A 21,608-nucleotide genomic window follows, 5' to 3' on the forward strand; every position below is an offset into this window, starting at 1 on the left:
CGACTTCGCTCTTGCCACTCCGCTCTGGCGGCAACACAGACTGTGATTCCACGCTTCCGTGACGGAGGACGGCCCCCAAACATTGACAGTACAGACGGTGAAAGAACTGTGTTGCGTATGCAAAAGCCGAGCTCACGCGACTGGCATCTGGCGAAAGCTGCGAGTGAGATTAGAGTGCCTGGATCAGTTGAACCGTTAAAAGCGCCCAAAGAAGTTGAAATGAAGTTCATGCGGATGGCTTGGTGGGCTAGTTGGTGATGCATATTAACAGGGACAACGCACGCAGACGGGGACACGGAAGAAATAAACCACAGGACAAGGCGCTGAACCACAACTGATTTTTTATTCACAAAAGAAAGACATAGAACCCCGCACATCCAATAGCATGGTCAACACAACCTGACGTCAATACTTACCTTCTCGCCTTCACCATGCTACAAACGTTGCACCAGATAATCCCTTTCTTTCTGTGAGAGCGCAACAGAGGTGGTGGTATCATACGTGTACACGATTGCGCACAATCTCAGGAAGACTGGTATGCGCCCAAACGTTGACGTCATTTTTTCTGCCCCTAACAAACTTCCCAAGCTGTGTCTGATGGTAAATGGCGGGGGCAGAGAAAAAGTGGGCTGCCTGAAGAAGCCCAGGGAGCGGTGTGTCCAGTGTAACGAAGGCGTTGTTTACTCTCCCCTCAAACTGTGGCAAGACTTATATTGGCCAGACGGGCAGATGCGTCAACGAGAGGCTCAGGGAACATAAGAACCTCGTGGGAAAGATTGTTGTTTCGGGGCATTCGGCTTCGCACTGTAGGAAATGTGCCTGCGTCCCGTTGCTCGGTGATTGCGAAGTCACCACCAGAGAGGAGGATAAGCGCGCACGCAAGGTTGCCGAAGCGCTTGAAATTGCGCGGGTTAAAGAAAACTGTATAAGCCTGCCTTCTGTTGCGCTCTCGCGAAAAGAAAGGATGTTCTGGTGCAACGTTTGTCACATGCTGAAGGCGAGAAGATAAGTGTTGACGTCAGGTTGTGTTGGCCATGCCCATGGAGGTGCTGGGTTTTGTCTTTCTTTTCTCGATAAAAATCAGTTGTAGTGATCAGCACCTTGTCCTGTCGTTTCTTCCTTCCGTGTCCCCGTCTGCATGCTCTGATAACCCTGTTAATATGCATCACCAACTAGCCCACCAAGCCGTCCTCGTGAGTTAACATAACCCCAGCAAACCACGAAAGTCCATAGGATATCCATAAATGGTCACAATATCCAATGTCATTTCAGGACATTCATGTGATGTCCATACAATGTTTCACCCAAGATCATCTGCTTGCGGACATCCATGTGATATCACTGCAGGTGTGTTAGTATAACATCATTACGCGATATTGCTAGGATGTCCACAAATTTACATTTTTCCTTACACTGAGAATTCGCATTCATAATGCGGTGTACATATGGGGCCCCAGCTACACAAAGTGTGTCTTAGTTCAAATCACCCCTCACCCCCCTTTCTTTAAGCTTTGAAATATTTTCTGGCCTGTTTCTAACTGATATTTTAAATGAAGAGCGGGTAGTTATTTGATTTCGAATTCGAGCGAAAACTGGTTGCCTTTTTGTTTGATTTGAGAATTAAATTCTATATTTTAGGCTGCTTGATTTATGTGGATGAAGAACAAGCGGGAGTGTTGATTTTCTCATTTCTCATTTTCTCCGAGCACTGGTACGCAGCCTGCAGTACGGAACCAGTATGGAGCCCGCTCAGTAAGCAGGACTCTTGTCGCCCAAATTTGATGCTTTGGATGCGAGCAGGTGCATTGCATGATGCAACCCACGCGTCTGGGTGTTGTTTGTTTAGTTCTTGCGCGATGGAGTGGCGGGCCTCGTCCAGTCTTGTAACGTCGGGGAGATGAGGGTTACGGCCGCGTAATTTTGCAGCGTTTTCCTGCATCGTGAATAGCCTCGTGGGGTAAGCAGTCGAAGGCTTTGCGAATGTCCAAAAGGACGACAAAGGCCACGGTTTTTGGTAGCCTTCGCGTTTTCTAGTGCAGAGACAAGGTCAGCAATTGAATCCATGGCACTGCGCTGGCGGCAAAAACCCGTCTGCTGCTCAGGGTTCAAGTTGCAGATTCGCGCATACTGGTAATTCGAGGCGTGCGAGCGCCATGGATTCGATAATTTTGGAGGCAGCGCTCGTGAGTGAAATAGGACGAAAAGAGGAGAAAAGTTTGGGAGATTTGTTCTTTTTTAGGATGGGGGAGAAAAGTTGGAAGCCAAATTGAGCAGGGAGGGTGCCGGAAGACCAGTGGAAGTTGCAAAGTCAAGATGGCGCGAGCGCTGCCTCTCCGCTACGTTTCTGATAGCCTGGTATGTGATGCCGTCAGCCCCGAGCGCACTTTTCCTTTTTGCATTTTGAATGGCCCACACGAGCTCGGCCGCCATGAAAGGAGCTTCAAAAGCCGTGCTCGGGGGGGAGGAGGGAGCCGGCGCGCGCGGGGCGTCAGATTCTTCGTTTTGGGCTGCGGCAGGGTTTGCGCGAGAAAGCACGGCCGCGTTTTTTCCACTTGCTATGGAGTGGGCGAGGAGGGGGTGTTTGTATGCCGGGGTCCTCGGAGAGGGCGCTAAGCAAGTGCCGTGCATTCGCCCTCCTCGAGCGCCACTTCTCCGTACTTGCTTGGCGTATCGTCTGACAAAAGCGGTGGCGGAGGAGGAGGAACGGAGGAAACCATCCACGCCCTCTCCGATGGGAAGCGCTGGGTTCCCGTGGTTCCCGCGCTTTTCGGTCGCTCACTCGCTCTTTGCTCGGCTGTTGTGACCACAATTGTCTCGTACTGAACTGCCCGAAGGACTTCGCGTCTCAAGAGACGGGAAATCGACGGTTGGTGTTCGGTTCCTGTCTTCGGCTGCACCACACGGTTCTCATATCACCGATCGGCTTCACTTCAAGGACCCGGCCGTATACTTCAATCTCTGTTCAAGGTATTTCTTCTTTGCGATTGTAATGCTACTCGCGACTCCAAATTACTGCTTGGTATTTTCTTCCAGTTTTCCTTCTGAGACTGCCAGTGAATACATCACAAAAACTTCATCCCAGCCCCTTGATCAACGTCTCAAGTAGCAGGTAAGAAACTATCATAATGTCAGCAATAAGCTGAAGCTAACCAAGTTTTGTACGACATTTTCTTGCAGGACAACTAGCGTTTTCTCCAGATTCTGCCATATAAGAAGGGTACCTAGCATTTCGTTCCTTTCCCTTTCTTCAAATGTATATTCTGCCGCCGCTGCTGCGAAGTTTGCTGCCATTAACGTTCTTTCTGCTGAAGAAACAAGCTTTCTGGATCAAACACAAGATTTCAACTGGTGGCCCAACTTCTCAGAAGCGAACAAGTGAACACGAATCCAAGCACGTGCCCTCTTTCGCGTAATATTTTAGCATGCAGTATAGTAGACTAAATTTGCCTTTGCTTTTCCGGACTGTTTCTTAGGTATTCTGGCAGCTCCTATTTTCTCTGGTGTTCTGTTTAACTTCATGATGATTTTTATTTAAAATCTTCTGTGGGTTTTATACATTTAAAATTTATTATTTGCTTAAGTTTTCACGGCTTCAAGTTGAATCACAATGTTTATTTGGCACTGTTTTTATTCAAAAGCCGAAATCTTTGCTGTGTTTTTTCTGTTCTCTAATTTTAGCTGCACAGTTAAGAAACGATTCATATATGCACGCCTGTTGATGGTGAATTTGTATGTAAAGTATTTGACCCGCCCGGTTGATTGCAATTTTCTTTTAACCTGTCACTCTTTCAATGGGCAGAATGGTGTAAGCAGCTGTTTCAATAATAGCTATTTAACAAGCGTTTAACTGGTGCTGTTTTTATTTTTTAATGTTTTCTATGTCTTGGACTTCCAGCAAGGTTCCTCTGGTGGATATTGAAAAGATTTTGAAATAAATACCATTTTTCTTTGCAATGAAAATTGGGGATGGTTTCATGTCAATAATAATAATATATAAATAGTTATATAATATATAAGGTCCTGAGAATGCCTTAACATGGTATCAAATGGACATTATATGATGTCGTCCGGATATCTGTGAAATGTCCACAGAAAGTTTCCATGAATTTTAAGGACATCCTGTGGATATCCAGACGAAAGTATTTGTGGATTCCGAGGCAATAGGGACATCGCCTGAATATCCTGTGGACATAACGTGGGCGTTCACGAATATCCTCTGCACATTGGATATCAGGGAAGTTACATTGAATGGACATCCACAAGATGTTTTATGGTTTGCTGGGACGTTTCACATTGGGGTATACACCCGGCCAAAAGAAAGGACGCTTAACACGGTCGTAGGTGCGCTCTTCGCCAAGGTGCCCAGCTGTAGGATGATGGTGGAACTGTTCAAGTATGGCAAGACGAAGTAGTTTCGGTATGACGGGTCACAGCTCAGGTCCGTCCCAGTGGAGATTTCGTCGGTGTAAAGTACCGTCTTGTAGGTGATAAAGGTGGCAGGATGAATCAGAGGGGCGAGAGGGGAGAGTGTCGATCAGGAACCGTAAGCAATGGTCGCGGCGTTGTTCGTCAGGTAAAGGGAGCCGATCGGGGATGTCAGGAACTATGGCGTTGGTGTCATGAGAGGTTATTTCGGGCAGATCGACGGAATATCGGGACAAACAGTCTGTGTCTTGGTGAAATTTTCCGGAATTGTGCATGAGAGAACGTGTATTCTTGGAGATGCAGAACGCAACGTCCGAGGCGGCAGGTAGGATCTCTTAAGGCCGCACGCCAGCACCAATCATGGTGGTCTGTGACCCCAGAAAATTGTCTGCCGTAGAGGCATAGACGGAGTTTAGCTACGGCCGTCACAAAAGCGAGGCATGAATTCACGTTCAGTTATCGAGTAGTTGCGCTCAGATAGAGAAGGCGGCTGGCATAAATCGCTCGATTGTGGCCGTCTTGGTGTCGAGCCAGTACAGCTCCGATACCGCAGCCGCTTGCATCTGTGCGGAGCTCCGTAGGGGCAGAAGCTAGGGTCAAAATGTGCCAAGACTGTAGGTGTGGTTAGCACGGTGGTCAGAGTAGCTAAAGCTTCGGCTTGCAGAGGTCCTCAAGGGAAACGAACGTTCTGCTTCAATAGGTCAGTTATGGGTCGGGAAACGTCAGCGAAGTTCTTCATGAAGCGGTGAAAGTAAGGTCACGGCCCAATGAAGCTGTGGAAATTTTTCACACACAGAGGTTGGGGAAACCCTTTGATGGCACGGATTTTAGCAGAATCGGTATGAACACCAGTGGCATCAACGAGATGACCAAGGATGGTAAGTTGGCGACGTCCGAAACGACCCTTTTAGCGTTAAGTTGAAGGCCGCCGGAAAGGAAAATCTCGAGAACTGCGGAGTCGCGCTGAAGGTGGCTTTTGAATGTTGGGGGAAAGAACGATCAGATCATCAAGATAGCACAAGCAAGTATGCCACTTAAAGCCATGAAGGAGCGAGTCCATCATGCGCTTGAATGTTGCTGGCGCATGATGCATAACCCAAACAGCATGACTTTAAATTGGTGAAGTCCATCAGGGGTTAAAAAGAGGGTTTCTCGCGGTCCATATCGTCCACAGTAATCTGCCATTAACCTGAGCGCAAATTGATGGATGAGAAATATTGGGCGCCATGAAGGGAATCAAGGGCATAATCGATGCGGGGCTCGGAGTATACGTCTTTTTTATCTAACTTATTCAGGTGTTGATAATCCACACAGAATCTCCATGTGTTGTCCTTTTTCCTCAAAGGACCACGGGCGATTCCCATGGGCTAAACGAAGGCTAGATTATGTCCTTAGCGAGCATTTTGTCGACTTCCTGTTGAATAACTCTGCGTTCAGTCACAGACACGCGGTATGGGCGTCGGCAGATAGGAGCTGCGTCACCGGTGTTAATGCGATGTATCACTGCAGTGGGCCTGCCTAAGACACAGAGCAAGAATATATAGCCGGTATAAATGGCGTGGAATGCATGCAGGCAACCATGCGAGTGCGCCGCCATATCTGTGGCCAAGCGTCTGTTGCCAAGACGACGTGCGCACGACCCGCAGATCAGGCACCCCTGTTCTCTTCCATGCCTTCATGGCGGCGAGGCAGGCCGCGACGTGACCTTGTGTTTCCGTGCAAGGCGGGTGCGAGTGATTCGATAATCAGTTGTACCGCGATGCGTTGGTTACGTGAAAAGTCATGATTCCGCTCATGAGTGTGACAACCTTATCCGCTATTCAACCCCAGCCTCCGTGCACACCTACAAGTGCACGTGCGAGTCGGTCGTGACACAAAGGTTTGAACGTGAGCGCAGTGGTCCGTTCGACAGCAGGAACTGCATCATTTCCAAACTTGCACACTGAACGCAAGGGACGCGCCAAGTGCTGTTGAGTGCAGCACAGTACGATCTACATATCGCCAGACGCGTGTTAAGTAGCCGCCGCAGATCAGCTGATTGCCAGCCACCGCGCCCCAACGTCAGACGTGAGTTGTTTTGCTGAGTGTGAAACATTTAGCGCTCGAGAAAGCCAGTACCAAATCGGTGTACGCGTGAACCATTTCTCCAAAGATATGATTTGGTTTTTGTACTCAACCACGTATTAGAGGGAATTTACCAGACAAAGTCGTGGATGCGGTGCGGGTGCACTTGCGTTGGCATCCGCGGGGGCAGCCAACTGCAGCATAGGACTACCAGACAAAGTCGTGGATGCGGTGCGGGTGCACTTGCATTGACATCCGCGGCGGCAGCCAACTGCAGCATCGGACTTGTGCTTATGCTGTTATACACGCCGTTCGCAGCCGCGGTTTCATCCCCCCTGCATTCGAAGTGCTCGAGGGTAGGTAGAGCGCCACCACTTAATGTGAGTGCGATTAATATTACATCTGCTGACGACACTACCGATAATCAGGCTGAAACGCAGCAGATGATCTATCAACTTGAAATTTCAGCTTGAACAAAAAACGACAGAACCTAGAAAGGAAACAGGGACACCATGCTCTTCCTAAGTCCCGTCGTTTCTTGTTCAAGCTGAAATTTCAAGTCTATATGAAAAACCAATTCGCCCAAACCCAAGCAGTTCTACAGACGATGTACGCTGCTGTTTTTTTTTCGAGACGCGGGCGCAAAGCGCACGCGCTGGCACGGTGGCCACCGACTTGGCGGTTTTCAGTGTTTCCAGGCGGAGAAATTTTCCGTTAAACTTTTCATTGGATACCGCCTATAGGAGGCGAAACGGACGATCGCGATAAGTGCGGGCGAACGACAAGATAATGTCACAATAAAAACCAAGACGGACTGCAAAGCTTCGTCTCTGCGATGGTGAAGGAGAGGGTAGCGGCACCGGATGGACGAAATTATAGCGGCCGCACTTTTTTCCATGGCTGTGCAGTGCAATACCGAAAGCGGCAGCCGAGCAGTTTCTTCACCCACGGTAGATGCCCCTAGCTTAACCTATAACGAGCGCCCGGGACATTATATGGCCGCCTGTATTGCTCTAGCTCCGTGCTAACGTACGATTGCCAATATCGAAGACGTCACCGTAAGTGGTAAACACGTGGCAAAGGTCCGCTTGTGCATTAGTGAGGTCTTCGCCGATCATCTGGTCAGAGGCATCTTCAGGAGAACCAGAACGATGCAGACCATGTTAAGACCATGGGGGTGCAGAAGCAGACAAATTGATGATGTCTGAGTAGTAAGCGCGAAAGAGTGGCAAGATACATTCCAATGGGGAGAATCTGAGCAGAAGCAGACAAATTGATGATGTCTGAGTAGTAAGCGCGAAAGAGTGGCAAGATACATTCCAATTGGGAGAATCTGAGCAGAAGCAGACAAATTGATGATGTCTGAGTAGTAAGCGCGAAAGAGTGGCAAGATACATTCCAATTGGGAGAATCTGAGCAGAAGCAGACAAATTGATGATGTCTGAGTAGTAAGCGCGAAAGAGTGGCAAGATACATTCCAATTGGGAGAATCTGAGGAATTCGGCCGAAATTAAGAACAGTGATGCAAATTCGGTTGTGAACTGTCACGACAGTATAAGGAAGCGTCACTTCATGTGCGAGCAAAGGGTTCGTGATGGGACACAGCATGTAATCCCCGTCTGCAAGGGGAGGGAAAGGTGACAAAGGTGCACATTTGTGGCAGCTCGTGGCGCAACCTTACAAATTTCACAGAGCGGAGCCAGCAGGGCCCATTATCGACCGTTGTAGGTTCTTGCGGAAGTTCAAGGTGGACAAAACCACAGGCACCGTCAATGGGGGCAGCGTGTTCTGCCAAAACGTTCAGGCTCCGTATGAGGTCATGGCGACATTGGGGCAGCACATGAACCAAAATTGAAATGGGACGATCGTCTATTGTTACGCGAGCAGTGCACACGTGAAGTATAGTAGAGGCTATTCCATCAGCGACACACACCAGATGAGCTTGATCTGGCGTCTGAACTTCCTTAAGGTCACTGCAAAGTCTAGCACTCATGACAGAGATATGCGCACCTGTGTCGACTAATGCTCGAACTTGAACGTCATCCACTGTTACGTTTCGTTTTACAATGATACCAGTTTTAGTAAACATTTCGCTTTAAGTGCAGAGGTAACTACATAGCAGTTGTTTCTGGGAGATGGGCAAGGTTTTGAAACCTCAATAACTGTTAAATGAACTATAAAATCAAAACCTGGATTTTACGAAATTCGCGATTTAACGAATTTGCGCCTCTGTGTAAGACTACGCTATATCGAATTCAATATAGCGAACTGTATTCGATATTTCAGACGTATTTTGAACACAGCTGCGAACTTTTAAAGTTGAACATTTTGAGAAATGTTTATTACGCCAGATTCACAACTCAAAGATTCACAACATACATCAACTAGAAACCACAGTAGATGGCGCCAGGTGTTCCAGCATAGGGTTGAAAGCTACTACTGCCCCTGCACCTGCAGACTCCCTTACATTGACAGAACAAACTATCGCCTGCTATCGCGGCGCACGTTTTCTTCCGCCTTTCAGGAGACTAGGAAACACGCAAGAACACAAGGGGAACGTACAGATTCGGGAGGGGGGGGGTGACTTGCAAGCGGTAGGAAGCATGTTATCGCTGGAACCAGTGTCTTCAGACAGCGCCATCACTGACGGCTCCGGAGGGCTGTCCACTTTCGACTTGCTGTTACTTGATCCAGCAGTGCTGTGAATTTCGCTTCCTTTATTACACATTTTCTCTGATAGAAGCACAAATTTCAAGAGTTTTCCCTGAGTTTTTCTAGACTACTCAAAATCCCCGAGAATTCCCGCTTTTCCAGGTTGGTAGACACCTTGTAGTTCACAGTGAAGTTTTCACTATTGGGAAATTGCCGTCACCTGTCAGTACATGTGCTCCTATTCGAGGACAATGAACATCCCCATGTTCGTCTGCTCAATAAAATTAGTCCTTCCAAGTTTCATTCAGGCAATTGGCTAAGATTTATGCTCCATCGCAAATTAAAATAAAGGTGGTTTCTTTCGTGCACTCCTTAGACAAGGCCCAGCTTTGCTGGTCATTCTTCATCAGAAAGTAGAAGGGCACTGAATCTATTATTCATTGACGATCAGCTCCCGAATTATTTCTATCTCATGTTAACGATGGGCAGATACTAACTGCGTGAAGTCATCGGAAATGCCATGGAAGTGGCAGTTATATAGTTTCGTATTATTATACACTGCACATCAGTGCCGACATTCACTCTTTCCTCCATCTTGATCGTGGAAGAGAGCTTTGCTGTGGATATTTATTTATTTATTTCAGTACCCTAAGGGCCCGTCAGGGCATTACATAGGGGGGGATTTTCTACAACACAGAGTGCAAAAAAGTACAGAATAACGATTGATACAAGTGTGAACACAAAAAACATCGCAAGATAAAGGTACACAGGCAGCGAAAAAAAATCATGGAACAGTATAACGGTGTGACCAAATTTACTAAGGAAAAAGAAGCACTACAGGAAGAATTAAACAGCACTTTCTGCTTGAAGGTGACCGAGTAACGCGGCCTCAAATAAAGAAGCATCCGCTAGGGATGCTATCCTGGCGGGTAGATGGTTCCAGTCATTTATTGATAGGAGGAGGGCAGATGATTTGAATTTTTCTGTCCGGGCAAAAACTGGTGACACCGTGTGCGCATGATCAACACGTAACGAGATCTGATGCGCTGGAAAAATATGTTTTGAAGAAAATAGCGAGCCGTTGTAATACAGTGAGTGGAAATAAACAAGACGCGATAATTTACGACGCACGTTAAGGTTTAGAAGACCTAGAGAATTTTGAAGGGCCGATACATTTTGGTCTCGAGAGTAAGAACGCAAAATAAACCTTGCAGCCTTGTTCTGGACTGCCTCGAGTAAGTTAGTCAAATTGTCTTGATGAGGATTCCAGATGATCGATGCGTATTTTAGAGATGACCGGATCAGAGTAGTGTACGAATGAAGTCTAGTATCAGCATTGGCTAAAAATAAGCTTCGTTTAGGAAAACCCAATTTTTTCAAAGCCTTATAGTAATTGATTCTATATGAGCTCGCCATGACAGATCAGACGTTAAGAAGATGCCCAAATATTTAAGTTTAGTTACGTTTTCAATAACAGTGCCGTTTACTACATAAGAGTTCGTAGGGGTTCTAGAAAGCACAGAAAATGTCATGTGTTTTGTTTTTTCGGTATTTACTTGCATTTCGGTATTTACTGAACATTTCATTCTTAACGTCTTTCACATGCACGCATGCCATTTGGGCTGTCGTTTTCTGATGTCTGATCTATACGCTCTGTGCATGCGGATATTGAAACCCATTAGATTAAGAAATAATTTCGCACTTAAGCAGGTCTATTTGGTGAAGCTCAAAATCGCCGAACATTGTCGGAAAACTGGCTGAACAGTACTACGGCCCTACATATCTAGAACACCCTACATGTATGGCAAAAATCCTACAGTTGGCAAAACTGGCGCAAGGTAATGCATGAATCGTCAGTACATACAGCTGGACAGCAGATTGACAATTCTCAAGGAAAGGCAAGCTTTCACAACAGACTACATGTGCGCATAGTCTGCTTTCACTGGTAATAACTAGGTTAAGTGTTAAAAATCCTTTTTCGGGTTATAAACGCATATATTTCATTAAAATGACACATGGAGGAGTGAATGGAATACTGACAGTTCAAACACGTGCACAGCAAAGCCACTACCACAACACTAACAAGCTTGACACTGGCACGTACAAGCTTCCCAGCAAGCAATAAATTGACATTAATTCAGGAACAGGAACAAATTCTGACCCAATTCTTCATCAATTCTCCTATGTTTGAGGCTCCTATACATATTCGTCCTCTCCACTTTCACCTGGGGGCTGACAATTAGGGATAATCTGTTTTACTTTCACATATTTCGTTCTCCAGAGCAGAAACTTGCGGGCCCACTAAAAAAGTTCAGCTTAAATTGGGGACTCACAAGCAATGCAACGGAAGATGATAAGTGTAACGTTAAAGGACAAGAATGGAGCAGAATGGGTCAGGGAACAAATGCGTGTTAAGAACATATTAGCAGAAATTATGAAAAAGAAATGGGTGCGGGCAGGGCATGTATAGCGAAGTCAAGATAACCGTTGGTCATTAAGGGTAACAGAGAGGATCCCTAAAGAAGGCAATCATGGCAGGGGGCGACAGAAAGTTAAATGGGCAGAAGAGATCAAGAAAAGCAGTTTGATGGGATACATAGGTTAGTTAGCCCAGGGCTGGGATAATTGGAGATCTATGGGAGAGGCCATTGCACTGCAGTTGGCGTAGACAGGCTGATGATGACGATAACTTGAGGCTTTGGTATGCACCAATTCTTGTTGTTGACCCTTTGGCCCTGTGTCTGATGGTTGAGGGTGGTCCTCTTGAATGCAGCCTTTCATTGAAGTGTTGGAGAATAAAAACCCCGCCCTTCTTCGAGTTTTTTCCAGGTGTGAGCAAAATGCATATTTTATTAGCAGTACAAAATGATGCAAGCGGAACATTCGGAGGATTTTGACCGAAAGGAATGCACACAATACAGTAGCAGACACATTAGTGAAGCATACCTGAAATTGGTGGGAGACATCACCAAACATCATCAGCAATATGGAGAGGAACGCTCCAGCTGTTGAAGGCAAATGAACCGAGGAGGAAGTGCACCCCAGTAATAAATGGCTGTTTTCATCGACAATAACTCCAGTAATCCAATTACTTCAACAAAGTTCCAATTACTTCAACCAGGACATTGCTTTATTTAACAAATGTACACCCATGTATCAGTGGCCGGTGTTTCAGAGCCCCTTTCGAGTGTTTCTGGGGAAAACTTTTCTGACACTTTTGCGAACACGAGGCCTTTATACATTTACAATATTTCGTCCTTAATTAAATGTACAGTTAAAACAATCAGATTTTAAACAATCAGATTTTGAGAAATGCTACATGGATGACGTTTTTCTCTATGATGGAATCTTGAATGATATATCAAACATGCTTTTGAGACATACATTTTCGGACATAGATAGCTAATACCTTTTCACGAGAGTGAAATTCTTGGTGCAGAACAGTTGTTGCCAAGTGTTGTAGTTGTTACCAAAGTGCAATCCTTTATGACTACCTAACAAAAAGCTTTGAGAAAAAGCTCTTCTTATGTGGTAAACGCACCTTGCTATTAACACAATAACCCAAGTTACTTCCATTAGTGAAGCTAATCCGATGGGTACTATACACAAAATGCCTCGTGTTAGTGCCGTAGTTTATGCAAAACAAGGCAGTCGATTTTGATGAGCTGATTCTTTCAATTTCTATGCATGTACAGGTTTACACTGAAGAAATCAACTGATTCATGAGAAATCAACTCCCCTTTCTATATGCACAATTATGGCCTTTTTCGAGTGCCAAGTGACAAGGCTGGACTAAAAATAAAGCTTTTTTACAGGTTTTACAGACGGCTTTTCACAAGACTGCAGTCTTTCATGAGACCAGGCGAACTTAGTAAAGATGTTCTGACTGATGCTACACAAAGGCCTTGATGCAAGAATGCACTGTTTCATGGGTAACCAGGTGGGGTTTTGAGAAAAGATTTTCGACACATGTTGCACACAAAAGGACTCTTACCAGAGTGAAATTTTTCATGGTTAATTAGGTTGGAACTTTGAGCAAAGCACTTCTGACAGGTGCTACACAGATGACCCTTGATGCCAGAATGCAATATTTCATGCACTAGGTCCCGCTTTTTACAAAACACTGCTCAATCAATGCTAGAAGGGCAATTTTCAGGGTGCACCAATTTGGATCTCTGTGTAAAGCTCTCCTGACAGGTGCTACACAGTCTTACCAGAGTACAATTTCTTATGAATGAGGTGGCTTCTTTGAGTAAACTTTTTCTGACAGATGCTGCACACATCCGGCATATGGCCAAAAAGCAATCTCTGATGATCAACCAGGTGACTTCCTTGAGTAAAGCTTTTCCGACACGTGCTGCACACATACAGCCTCTCACCATCGCGAAAATCAACCATGCTGGAACTCTGTGTAAAGCTCTTCTAACAGGTGCTACACACACAGCCTCTCACCAGAGCAACCAGTCTGGAACTGTGTGTAAAGCTCTTCTAACCGGTGCTACAAACACAGCCTCTCACCAGAGGACGATCTCTCGCAAACCAAGTCCTTTCTTTCAGTAACGCTCTTCTGACAGTTGCTGCTCACACACAGCCTCTTACCAGAGTGCAATCTCTCATGAACAACGAGGTGGCTTCTTCGAGTAAAGCTCTTCGCACAGATGGTGCACACATACGGCCTCGCACCAGAGTGCAATCTCTCATGAACAACCAGGCTAGCTCTTCGAGTGAAGCTCTTCTGACAGATGCTGCACACATATGGCCTCTCGCCAGAGTGCAATCTCTCATGAACAACCAGGTGGCATTTTTGAGTATAGCTCTTAAGACAGGTGGTGCACACATACGGCCTCTTACCAGAGTGTGATCTCTCGTGATCGACCAAGTGGCTTCTTCGAGTAAAGCTTGTCTGACAGATGCTGCACACATACGGTCTCAGGCCAGTGTGCAATTTCTCATGATCAACCAGGCTAGCTCTTCGAGTAAAGCTCTTCTGACAGGTGCTACACGCATACGGCCTCTCGCCAGAGTGCAATCTCTCATGAAAAACCAGCTGACTTTTTTGAGTAAAGCTCTTAAAACAGGTACTGCACACATACGGCCTCTTACCAGAGTGCGATTTTTCATGATCGACCAGGTGGCTTCTTCGAGTAAAGCTCGCCTGACACATGCTGCACACATACGGCCTCCGGCCAGAGTGCAATTTTTCATGATCAGCCAAGGTAAAGCTTCGAGTAAAGCTCTTCTGACAGGTGCTGCACACGTATGGCCTCTGGCCAGAGTGCAGTCTCTCATGATCAACGAGGTGGTGGCTGTGAGTGAAGCTCTTCTGACAGGTGCTGCACACATACGGCCTCTGGCCAGAGTGCACTTTCTCATGATCAACCAGGTGGCTTCTGTGAGTAAAGCTCTTCTGACAGGTGCTGCACACATACGGCCTCTCGCCAGAGTGCAATCTTTTATGAACAACCAGGCTAGCTCTTCGAGTAAAGCTCTTCTGACAGGTGCTGCACACATATGGCTTCTCGCCAGAGTGCGATCTCTCATGAACAACCAGGCTAGCTTTGTGAGTAAAGCTTTTGTGACAGGTGCTGCACACATATGGCTTCTCCCCAGAGTGTACTGCCAGGTGGCTGCTCAGGTTGCATTTTCCAAGAAACCTTTTTTTGCAAACAGTGTAGGTGGAGCCCAGTTTTCTTGGGCAGAACTTCGCCTGATGAGGGGGATGGTTGCATTCCTGGCAGGACTGGCAGGAACCAAGTTTCCCACTGAAATGAATTTTTTTCAGTCATTAGAAAAACTTCCAAGTAGGCAAAACAAGATAGAAGAAAAGGAAACATAAAATGAAGACATTGCAAGAAACTAGCGAAATTCGAATTTGTGCTCCACCAAAATAGATGTAAACCCAATAAATGCATTTATACAAGGTGTTTACAATGCACACACCACTGAATATTCAGTTTCTACAAATTTGTTCACAGTTCCTAACTTCAAACATCGTTTAAAGGAAAAGTGTGGCAGCAGGTTACATACCCACAGATCACATTGCAAGTCTGGTGCTTTAAATTTTCTCCACACAAAATAAAACTAATTAGGCCACACTGATTATTGTCTGGTAGTGGGAATCATGTCTTTAATTATACTTTATTCACTGTATGTACACAAATTCATGAACAATAACGGTTTGATGTAGGTGCATTTAAGGTTGATTAGTTCAGTTTCTGGAACAACATGAAAGTAAACTAAAGCCTCTAAAGCTGCACAACGTGCTTATAGAGAAAACATTGCAGGGTCCGTCCCCACGGAACATCCCAGGACAAAAATCCACCATTGCCAATTTTGCTGAAATAATTTGTACGAGTTGACGATTATGCATAGAAGGTCTACACATCGAGTATTTTCGTCAAAAAAAATTGCAGTCATGTGAGCACTCCTTGAAGTTTCTGCAAACAAGAAAAATGTGGTTGGAGATATTAAATTTTAAATAAAGAGAGCACCTATGAGGAATGACAAATATCCTGTAGAACCTTCCGCTTGCCTTGCTGTTTGATGTCGCACCATGACTGAAGCCGTCTAAGACTTTTTAGTGTTGTATTAAGTAAGACAGCAAAAAAGAGAACATTTTCAGAATTTGTCACACAAGCATCATTAAAGCTTCAGCCGTAATATTTTCATCGTGCAGTGATATATTCTACGTGTCTACTAAAAATAATGTAGGTCGATGACAGACTACGTTTTAGGCAAATTGCTTACGAAAATGTCAAAAAACGAATTTGCACCAAACTTTAGACATATTTAAAGCACAAAATCTTTAGAGGTAAAATTCCTTGAGACTGCTCATTATACGCAATTACCTGTTAGCTGTTCATTTAGAAAACTGTATTCGAGTGGATGTCGTTGGAGGCGAGAATTTTTTTTTTTAAGTTCAGAATCAGCCACACTTCTGTCCACTGTGGAACTGTGCCCCCAACTCGAAACGCCTACGTGCCTATGAACCTTTATGTGGCAGGCATGCACAAACCTGGCTCTCTGCTAAATAAACACTGTATCACTTGACACCACAAAAATACATCATAAATGGCAGACTTCAGCCGATTCCCCCTTGTTTATTTGTGGGTCTTGGCACAGTTACATAAAGGAGCCATGAAGAGAAAATGCAACTTTGTTTAATTTGAAAGAACTAGGATTCAGTATCTCACTCAGCTCCATTACAGCCACAAAAGATATTTTTTTAATGAAAAAAGCAAGAAGCATTTAAAAACTTTCAAACCTTTACTACAATATTCCACAGAAATTCGCTCTCAGAGCGGTTGAGGACTGCATCGATACATAGGGAAATGTAAAATTTCAAAATCAGGGGGAATTAGCATGGCGAACCTCATGAAGCTTTTAGAAGTGTACCTCAGTTCACTGTATGTAGACTGCCAAGGCACAGTGCAGTATACAGACAAGTCGATGGGATATGCATCAGGTCATGCTTGGCACCTACACTATCAGATATGTTCTTGGCAGTAGGAAATAGGAAACTTGAACAGAAGTTCCGAGGGACTACAGTAGTAAAATTCTTTAGGTATGTCGAGGACTATCTGGTATGTTTAGGCCATCAGCACGACACTGCTGAAGTAGATAACATATTAAAGATGTTTAGGGATGCACACAAAGGTCTCGAATTCACTAATGAAATCCCAAATGAGGGCACAATACAGTACTTGGACCTAAGCATCAAGGCAGACAAAAGCCATACTTCCTACATGTACCAAACCAGAGTTGAGAAAGGACTGCTTCGTTATGAGTCGGCGCACAGCAAGTTAGTGAAGAGAGCCAGCGCTAATGCGTGTATTATGCAAGCACTTAAACGATCGTGTGCCCACAGGTGCGAGGAAAGCTTTAAACTCCAGGTAGAACGTCTACAAGAAAGTGGCTACCCAGACAGCACACTAGTATCAGTTGCCGAAAAAATTTTGAACATGAAAAGAAAGAAACAGCCAGCACCCAGAAGCAATGACAAGAAACACGTTGTTCCATACATACACAAGGCCTCACATAAATTAAAGATATGCGCGCACCATGATCTCAATGTAGTGTTTTCCGTACCAGTCAAACTTAAAGGGATGTGCCAAAAAGTAAACGCTGTACCGGATGCCACCAAAAAAGCCTGCAAAACCAGGCATGAAAACAAGTTCGTCGACTGTCAAGTAGGGGTAGTGTACAGTGCGCTTGTCTAGGGCAAGCAAGCGCGTGGCTTGGGAGCGTGCTGGCGACATCTGCTGATAGCGGCTGGGTTAGAGATAGCTTGCCGTTGCGCGTGCGCCGATCTCGAACAGGGTCAGGCCGGTCGTCGTTTCGCATGCGCCACTCGAATTTGCAGACGGCACAACACCTCGAGGGGCGCTTGTCTTTCGCAGTGGCAGCCAGGAGCGTTGACAGGGCAGATAAACGCACCATCAGACGCGGTGCAACAACACAGCAGGTGGTTACGCAATACTACAAAACGACCTCCGCTAATCTCCTGAATCTAACGTTTAGCAAACGAAAAGCACGCAACAAGAACGCACTGCAGCGCGTTCCGTCGAAACATTTGTGCGATTAAGTAACGGCTGCACTGATAATACATCGCGTCAAATTACGCGCCTACCCCGTGCCACCGCCAATGACTGGCACTGCAGAATAAAAGCGCCCCTTTCGGGGCGTGGCGTCTCTATGTTTGAGGGGCCCATGCTATAAGACGACTGACCCGAGCCTGTCCGAGATCCACGCATGTGCAATGGCAAGCTATCTCTAACCCAGCCATTATCAGCAGGTGTCGCCAGCATGCTCGGAAGCCGCGCGCTCGCTTGCTGTAGACAAGCGTGACGCGCACTGTACAACATTCTTCTGGACTGCGGAAGAGCATACGTGGGCCAGACAGGGAGATGTCTAAATGAGAGCCTTAGAGAGCACCGGTATGCATGTGAGCAAACGGCCCTCTCAGGCGATTTGGCGACTCAATGCAAAAAATGTGAGTGCAACCCAATGTTTCAGGAAACTTCAGTTCTGGCAAGATCACGCAACAAGACGACATGCAAAATCTGGGAAGCCTTTCACATTTCAACACAGCAGACTGAATGCGTGAGCTCATGCTCAATCATGCTGGCCCCACCTGAAATGGAATTCATGAAGAGCAGTTCATAGCAAGTAGGCGTGGTAAACAAAAGCATCAAGCAGAGATAACGCTGTAGTTCAGTTCTACAAGCAAAGATAAAGAGCCATTGAACAGAATACGATGTTTAGCGCCTTTTTTTATCAAGAATGTCTTTTCATTTCCCCCTCCCCACCTTTTCCACTCGTACTTTGTAACCCTTTCTAAATGTTTTGATTTTTCACTTTTAACAAATGAGTTGTTAGTTTGCGCTCGTGCTGTCCACGTCGTTCGTTTGTATTCCTTAAAAGTGTGTCCTTAGTAACCTCAAGTGCAGTTTTCGAACATGCAAAACCAACTAGCCCAATTCATCACCTTACTTCCATAGCTTCCACGGCATTGCATGATAAGTATGAAACAATACCAAAACTAAAGAAACACTGAATTTTTTAAATTCTCACGGCCTCATCAACTCCTTAAATATTTCGAATAAAATGGAACTGTTGCAGAAACAACATTTTGTAATTTTACCACTTAAGATTCTAGCCAGATTAGAATCCTGCTCATACTACATATGGGTTCATCATTACATCCAGTGGTGTTCTGTGAGCTACTGGTACAGTTTCCATTGCTATTCCTCACGGTGCACCCTCTATAATATTTGCTCCAGGAGATACCAACAAAAACAAACCACAGCTTTTAGTTTGCACTTCCATATGTTCTGCAAACAGCCTTGCAAGCGTCACAACCCACCCTGCATTGTCAGCGTGTTGGTCGCACGAGCAGGTGTCAGGACTGGGTTCTGCCGAAATGTCTGCGTCATCTCGTGAAGTGAATTTGTCCGATCCACCCGAATTGCCAACTTCGGTGTTGTTCACTTCTAGAACTGCAAGGGTGAAAGGTTTGAGCAAATGAACGCAAGGAGTGTTATACAAATCCTCAAACAGCCTATATAGTGGAATGCACAGCACAGTTTCATCTAAGTGGGACCTTATGATGTGAAAAGTGTCTACGGAGTTCACATTTTCAATGAAAAATGGTAAAAAGGGCACAGCTAGAGACAGGATGTAAAGAAAGAATGATACAGGAGCGCTGGTATTTCTTCTTTCTCGCTTTGGGTCCTGTCTCTAACTGTGCTGTTTTTACAATGTTTCATTGCTCCAACCAACTAGTCCGCATTCAAGCATTGACTCATTTTGAAGTACCTCGAGTTTCCCAGGTTTTCCAACAGTGCTTCTGCTAAGGAACACAAGTGAAATAAACGTTTTAAAATAGGACTGGCTGCACCATGCCACCTGGAGCTGTTACTCACTTTTTAGAGAAAACAAACAACCTAATATATTTCGAATGGTAAGGTATATGTTTATCTCATTTGAAATGAAAACATAAGAAAGAAGTTAGTACAATTAAGAACCAAAAAAAACATCTTCAATAATATCGTAAAAACATTGCACATTGTGTCAACATTTTTAAATTCTGGGCCTGTGCTGAAAAATATCTGCTCTACCGATAAAACACGAAAAAGGGGAGCGAGGTGGCCATTGAAGTGTTCACCTGCGAGCAGTACAAAACACGCTGTTTCTACATACTTATACGCCTCGAGCTTCGCAATCGCTGCGCCGCCTGCCGCTGCTTCTCCGCGGCATCGACGGGATTTGCGCTGCGTGGCAGGGGCTCGTGCAGTGTTTTGGTTTTGTATTGCTTCTTTTCGCCTTTCCGCGCCACAAAAAACTTGTTATGGTGACGTCTATGAGCAAAGAGTACATTTAGTTTACTTAAAAAGCAACTGCGTCTTCGTAGAGTATTCGATCGCCTGAAAGAGCTACCCGAGGACGCGGTTCTGCGCACTTTGTCGCCGCTCTTCCGGGCGTCGGCGACGGTAGCAGCATATCACCACTGTCACCTCCAAATATGCCAAGCACAAATGAATTCTAGTGTCGCCTCGCTTAGATTTGATACTGGCGCAGTGAGAGGTTAACTTCATTTTGCAACGTGGACAAAGAATGCGGCTTCGTTTCGAATACATACGTAGCAGAAAAACATGTTTCGGGGATATGATTACCCAATCCCGGACAATAACTAATGACTTTTATAAGAATATAAACCATGCAAAAATGTTAACTATATTCCAAGCCTGTATTTCGTTAAATATGTGCTCACACACGCCTTATAGCAAACAAAGGCAATCTAATATGAAACCACGGAAAAATAAAGCTGTGCAAGTGCGGAAGAAACATAATAGCTCTAACGGAACTGAAAAAAAAATAGTGCAGTTTCTGACATGCTAAGACGTACGTCGAAACTTAAGCCAGGTAGTGTTTAACAGACCAACTATACGCGAAATGCACTGCTATTTCGCGAAGCACAGTTGGGGGAACGGAGGGGGACGCTCGCTGTGTACAAATGCAGAGCGGAATCAAGCAATGTATGTTTTAGTAATTATACACACAAATCTCGCGTTCGTTGTCCTTTTGTTTTTCGACTTCAACGAACAGCTAATCGTAAGGCGGATGCATTTTTGGAAGTATACAGGGTAGGTAGTTCAACAAGCGATGAAAGGGGTCATTGGAAGAGTGTGTCATGTGATAAGGCCCTCTGATTTCCGTTTCTGCTTTATTCTACAGGCTTCCTGTGCCATATGACGCTATTTCGAAGAAGCATTAGTCACGGACCGGATTATATTCTAAGCCCGTCTCCGCACTGCTCGCAGAAGATATATGTAACAGATGAATGTTTGCGGGCACTCATGTCACGACAAGACGAATCTGTAGTGTGCTGATCCCTGAGTATAAGTATGCATTGTCCATCGTACGTTTGTTGAATATTTCCGGAATTAACACAGACTGGCTTGTCAATGGTCGTGATCAATATCAAAGGTAAAATATTGGCAAACGTAACTGGCATGTTGTCAGGTATGAGTGCTCCGCTGAATATGTAAGTGCACAAAACTGATTTTCATCGCAGTGTATACCCGTAGCATGAACATCTGAGAAACAGGTGGTTACGGAGACACGGCTAGTAAATTCACGGCAGTGTAACTACAATCGCTTCCATCATACGCTGGTTCCGCGACGCTGGCCTCTGACACACACCTGGCGCTTATACAGACCGAATGTAAACACAGCCCATTTGCGAACAGAGTGACTGCTCTACATAAACATGGATTTCAAACGCCCGCAAACGGTAAATCTCGGTCGTGAACGTGCCGCAAAAGCAGCGGCGAAAGTGGGGAGCAGGACGCGGTCTCCCGCGGCTGCTTTCGGAACAGGCCGCTAGGGGGATTTCAGTGGCGCCCCTACAGGCCGCGCTCGAGGCGTATACTTGTGATTCGAGCAATAAAAGTGACACAAGCTCT

The 21,608-nt window shown here is 45.5% G+C and overlaps 2 protein-coding genes across 2 annotated transcripts in view; both read right to left on the minus strand.

Moving 5' to 3' along the window:
• Window positions 1-21,608, minus strand: part of LOC144158352 (uncharacterized) — a 246,877-nt gene that overhangs the window by 25,939 nt on the left and 199,330 nt on the right. The gene's annotated exons all lie outside the window — the stretch shown is intronic.
• LOC144158032 (uncharacterized) overlaps window positions 11,939-21,608 on the minus strand; it is a 30,565-nt gene continuing 20,895 nt past the window's right edge. The window contains exons 6-7 of the mRNA XM_077688713.1: window positions 19,007-19,139; window positions 11,939-14,903 (exon numbers count right to left, since the gene is read on the minus strand). Of these exons, the coding sequence (XP_077544839.1) occupies window positions 13,640-14,903; window positions 19,007-19,139 (1,397 nt within the window). The 3' untranslated portion in view covers window positions 11,939-13,639. The remainder of the gene's footprint in view (window positions 14,904-19,006; window positions 19,140-21,608) is intronic.

Source organism: Haemaphysalis longicornis, unplaced genomic scaffold (assembly GCF_048455015.1).
Source record: "Haemaphysalis longicornis isolate Haplotype H1 unplaced genomic scaffold, Haemaphysalis longicornis Haplotype H1 scaffold_10, whole genome shotgun sequence".
Classification (NCBI taxonomy): Eukaryota; Metazoa; Arthropoda; class Arachnida; order Ixodida; family Ixodidae; genus Haemaphysalis; species Haemaphysalis longicornis.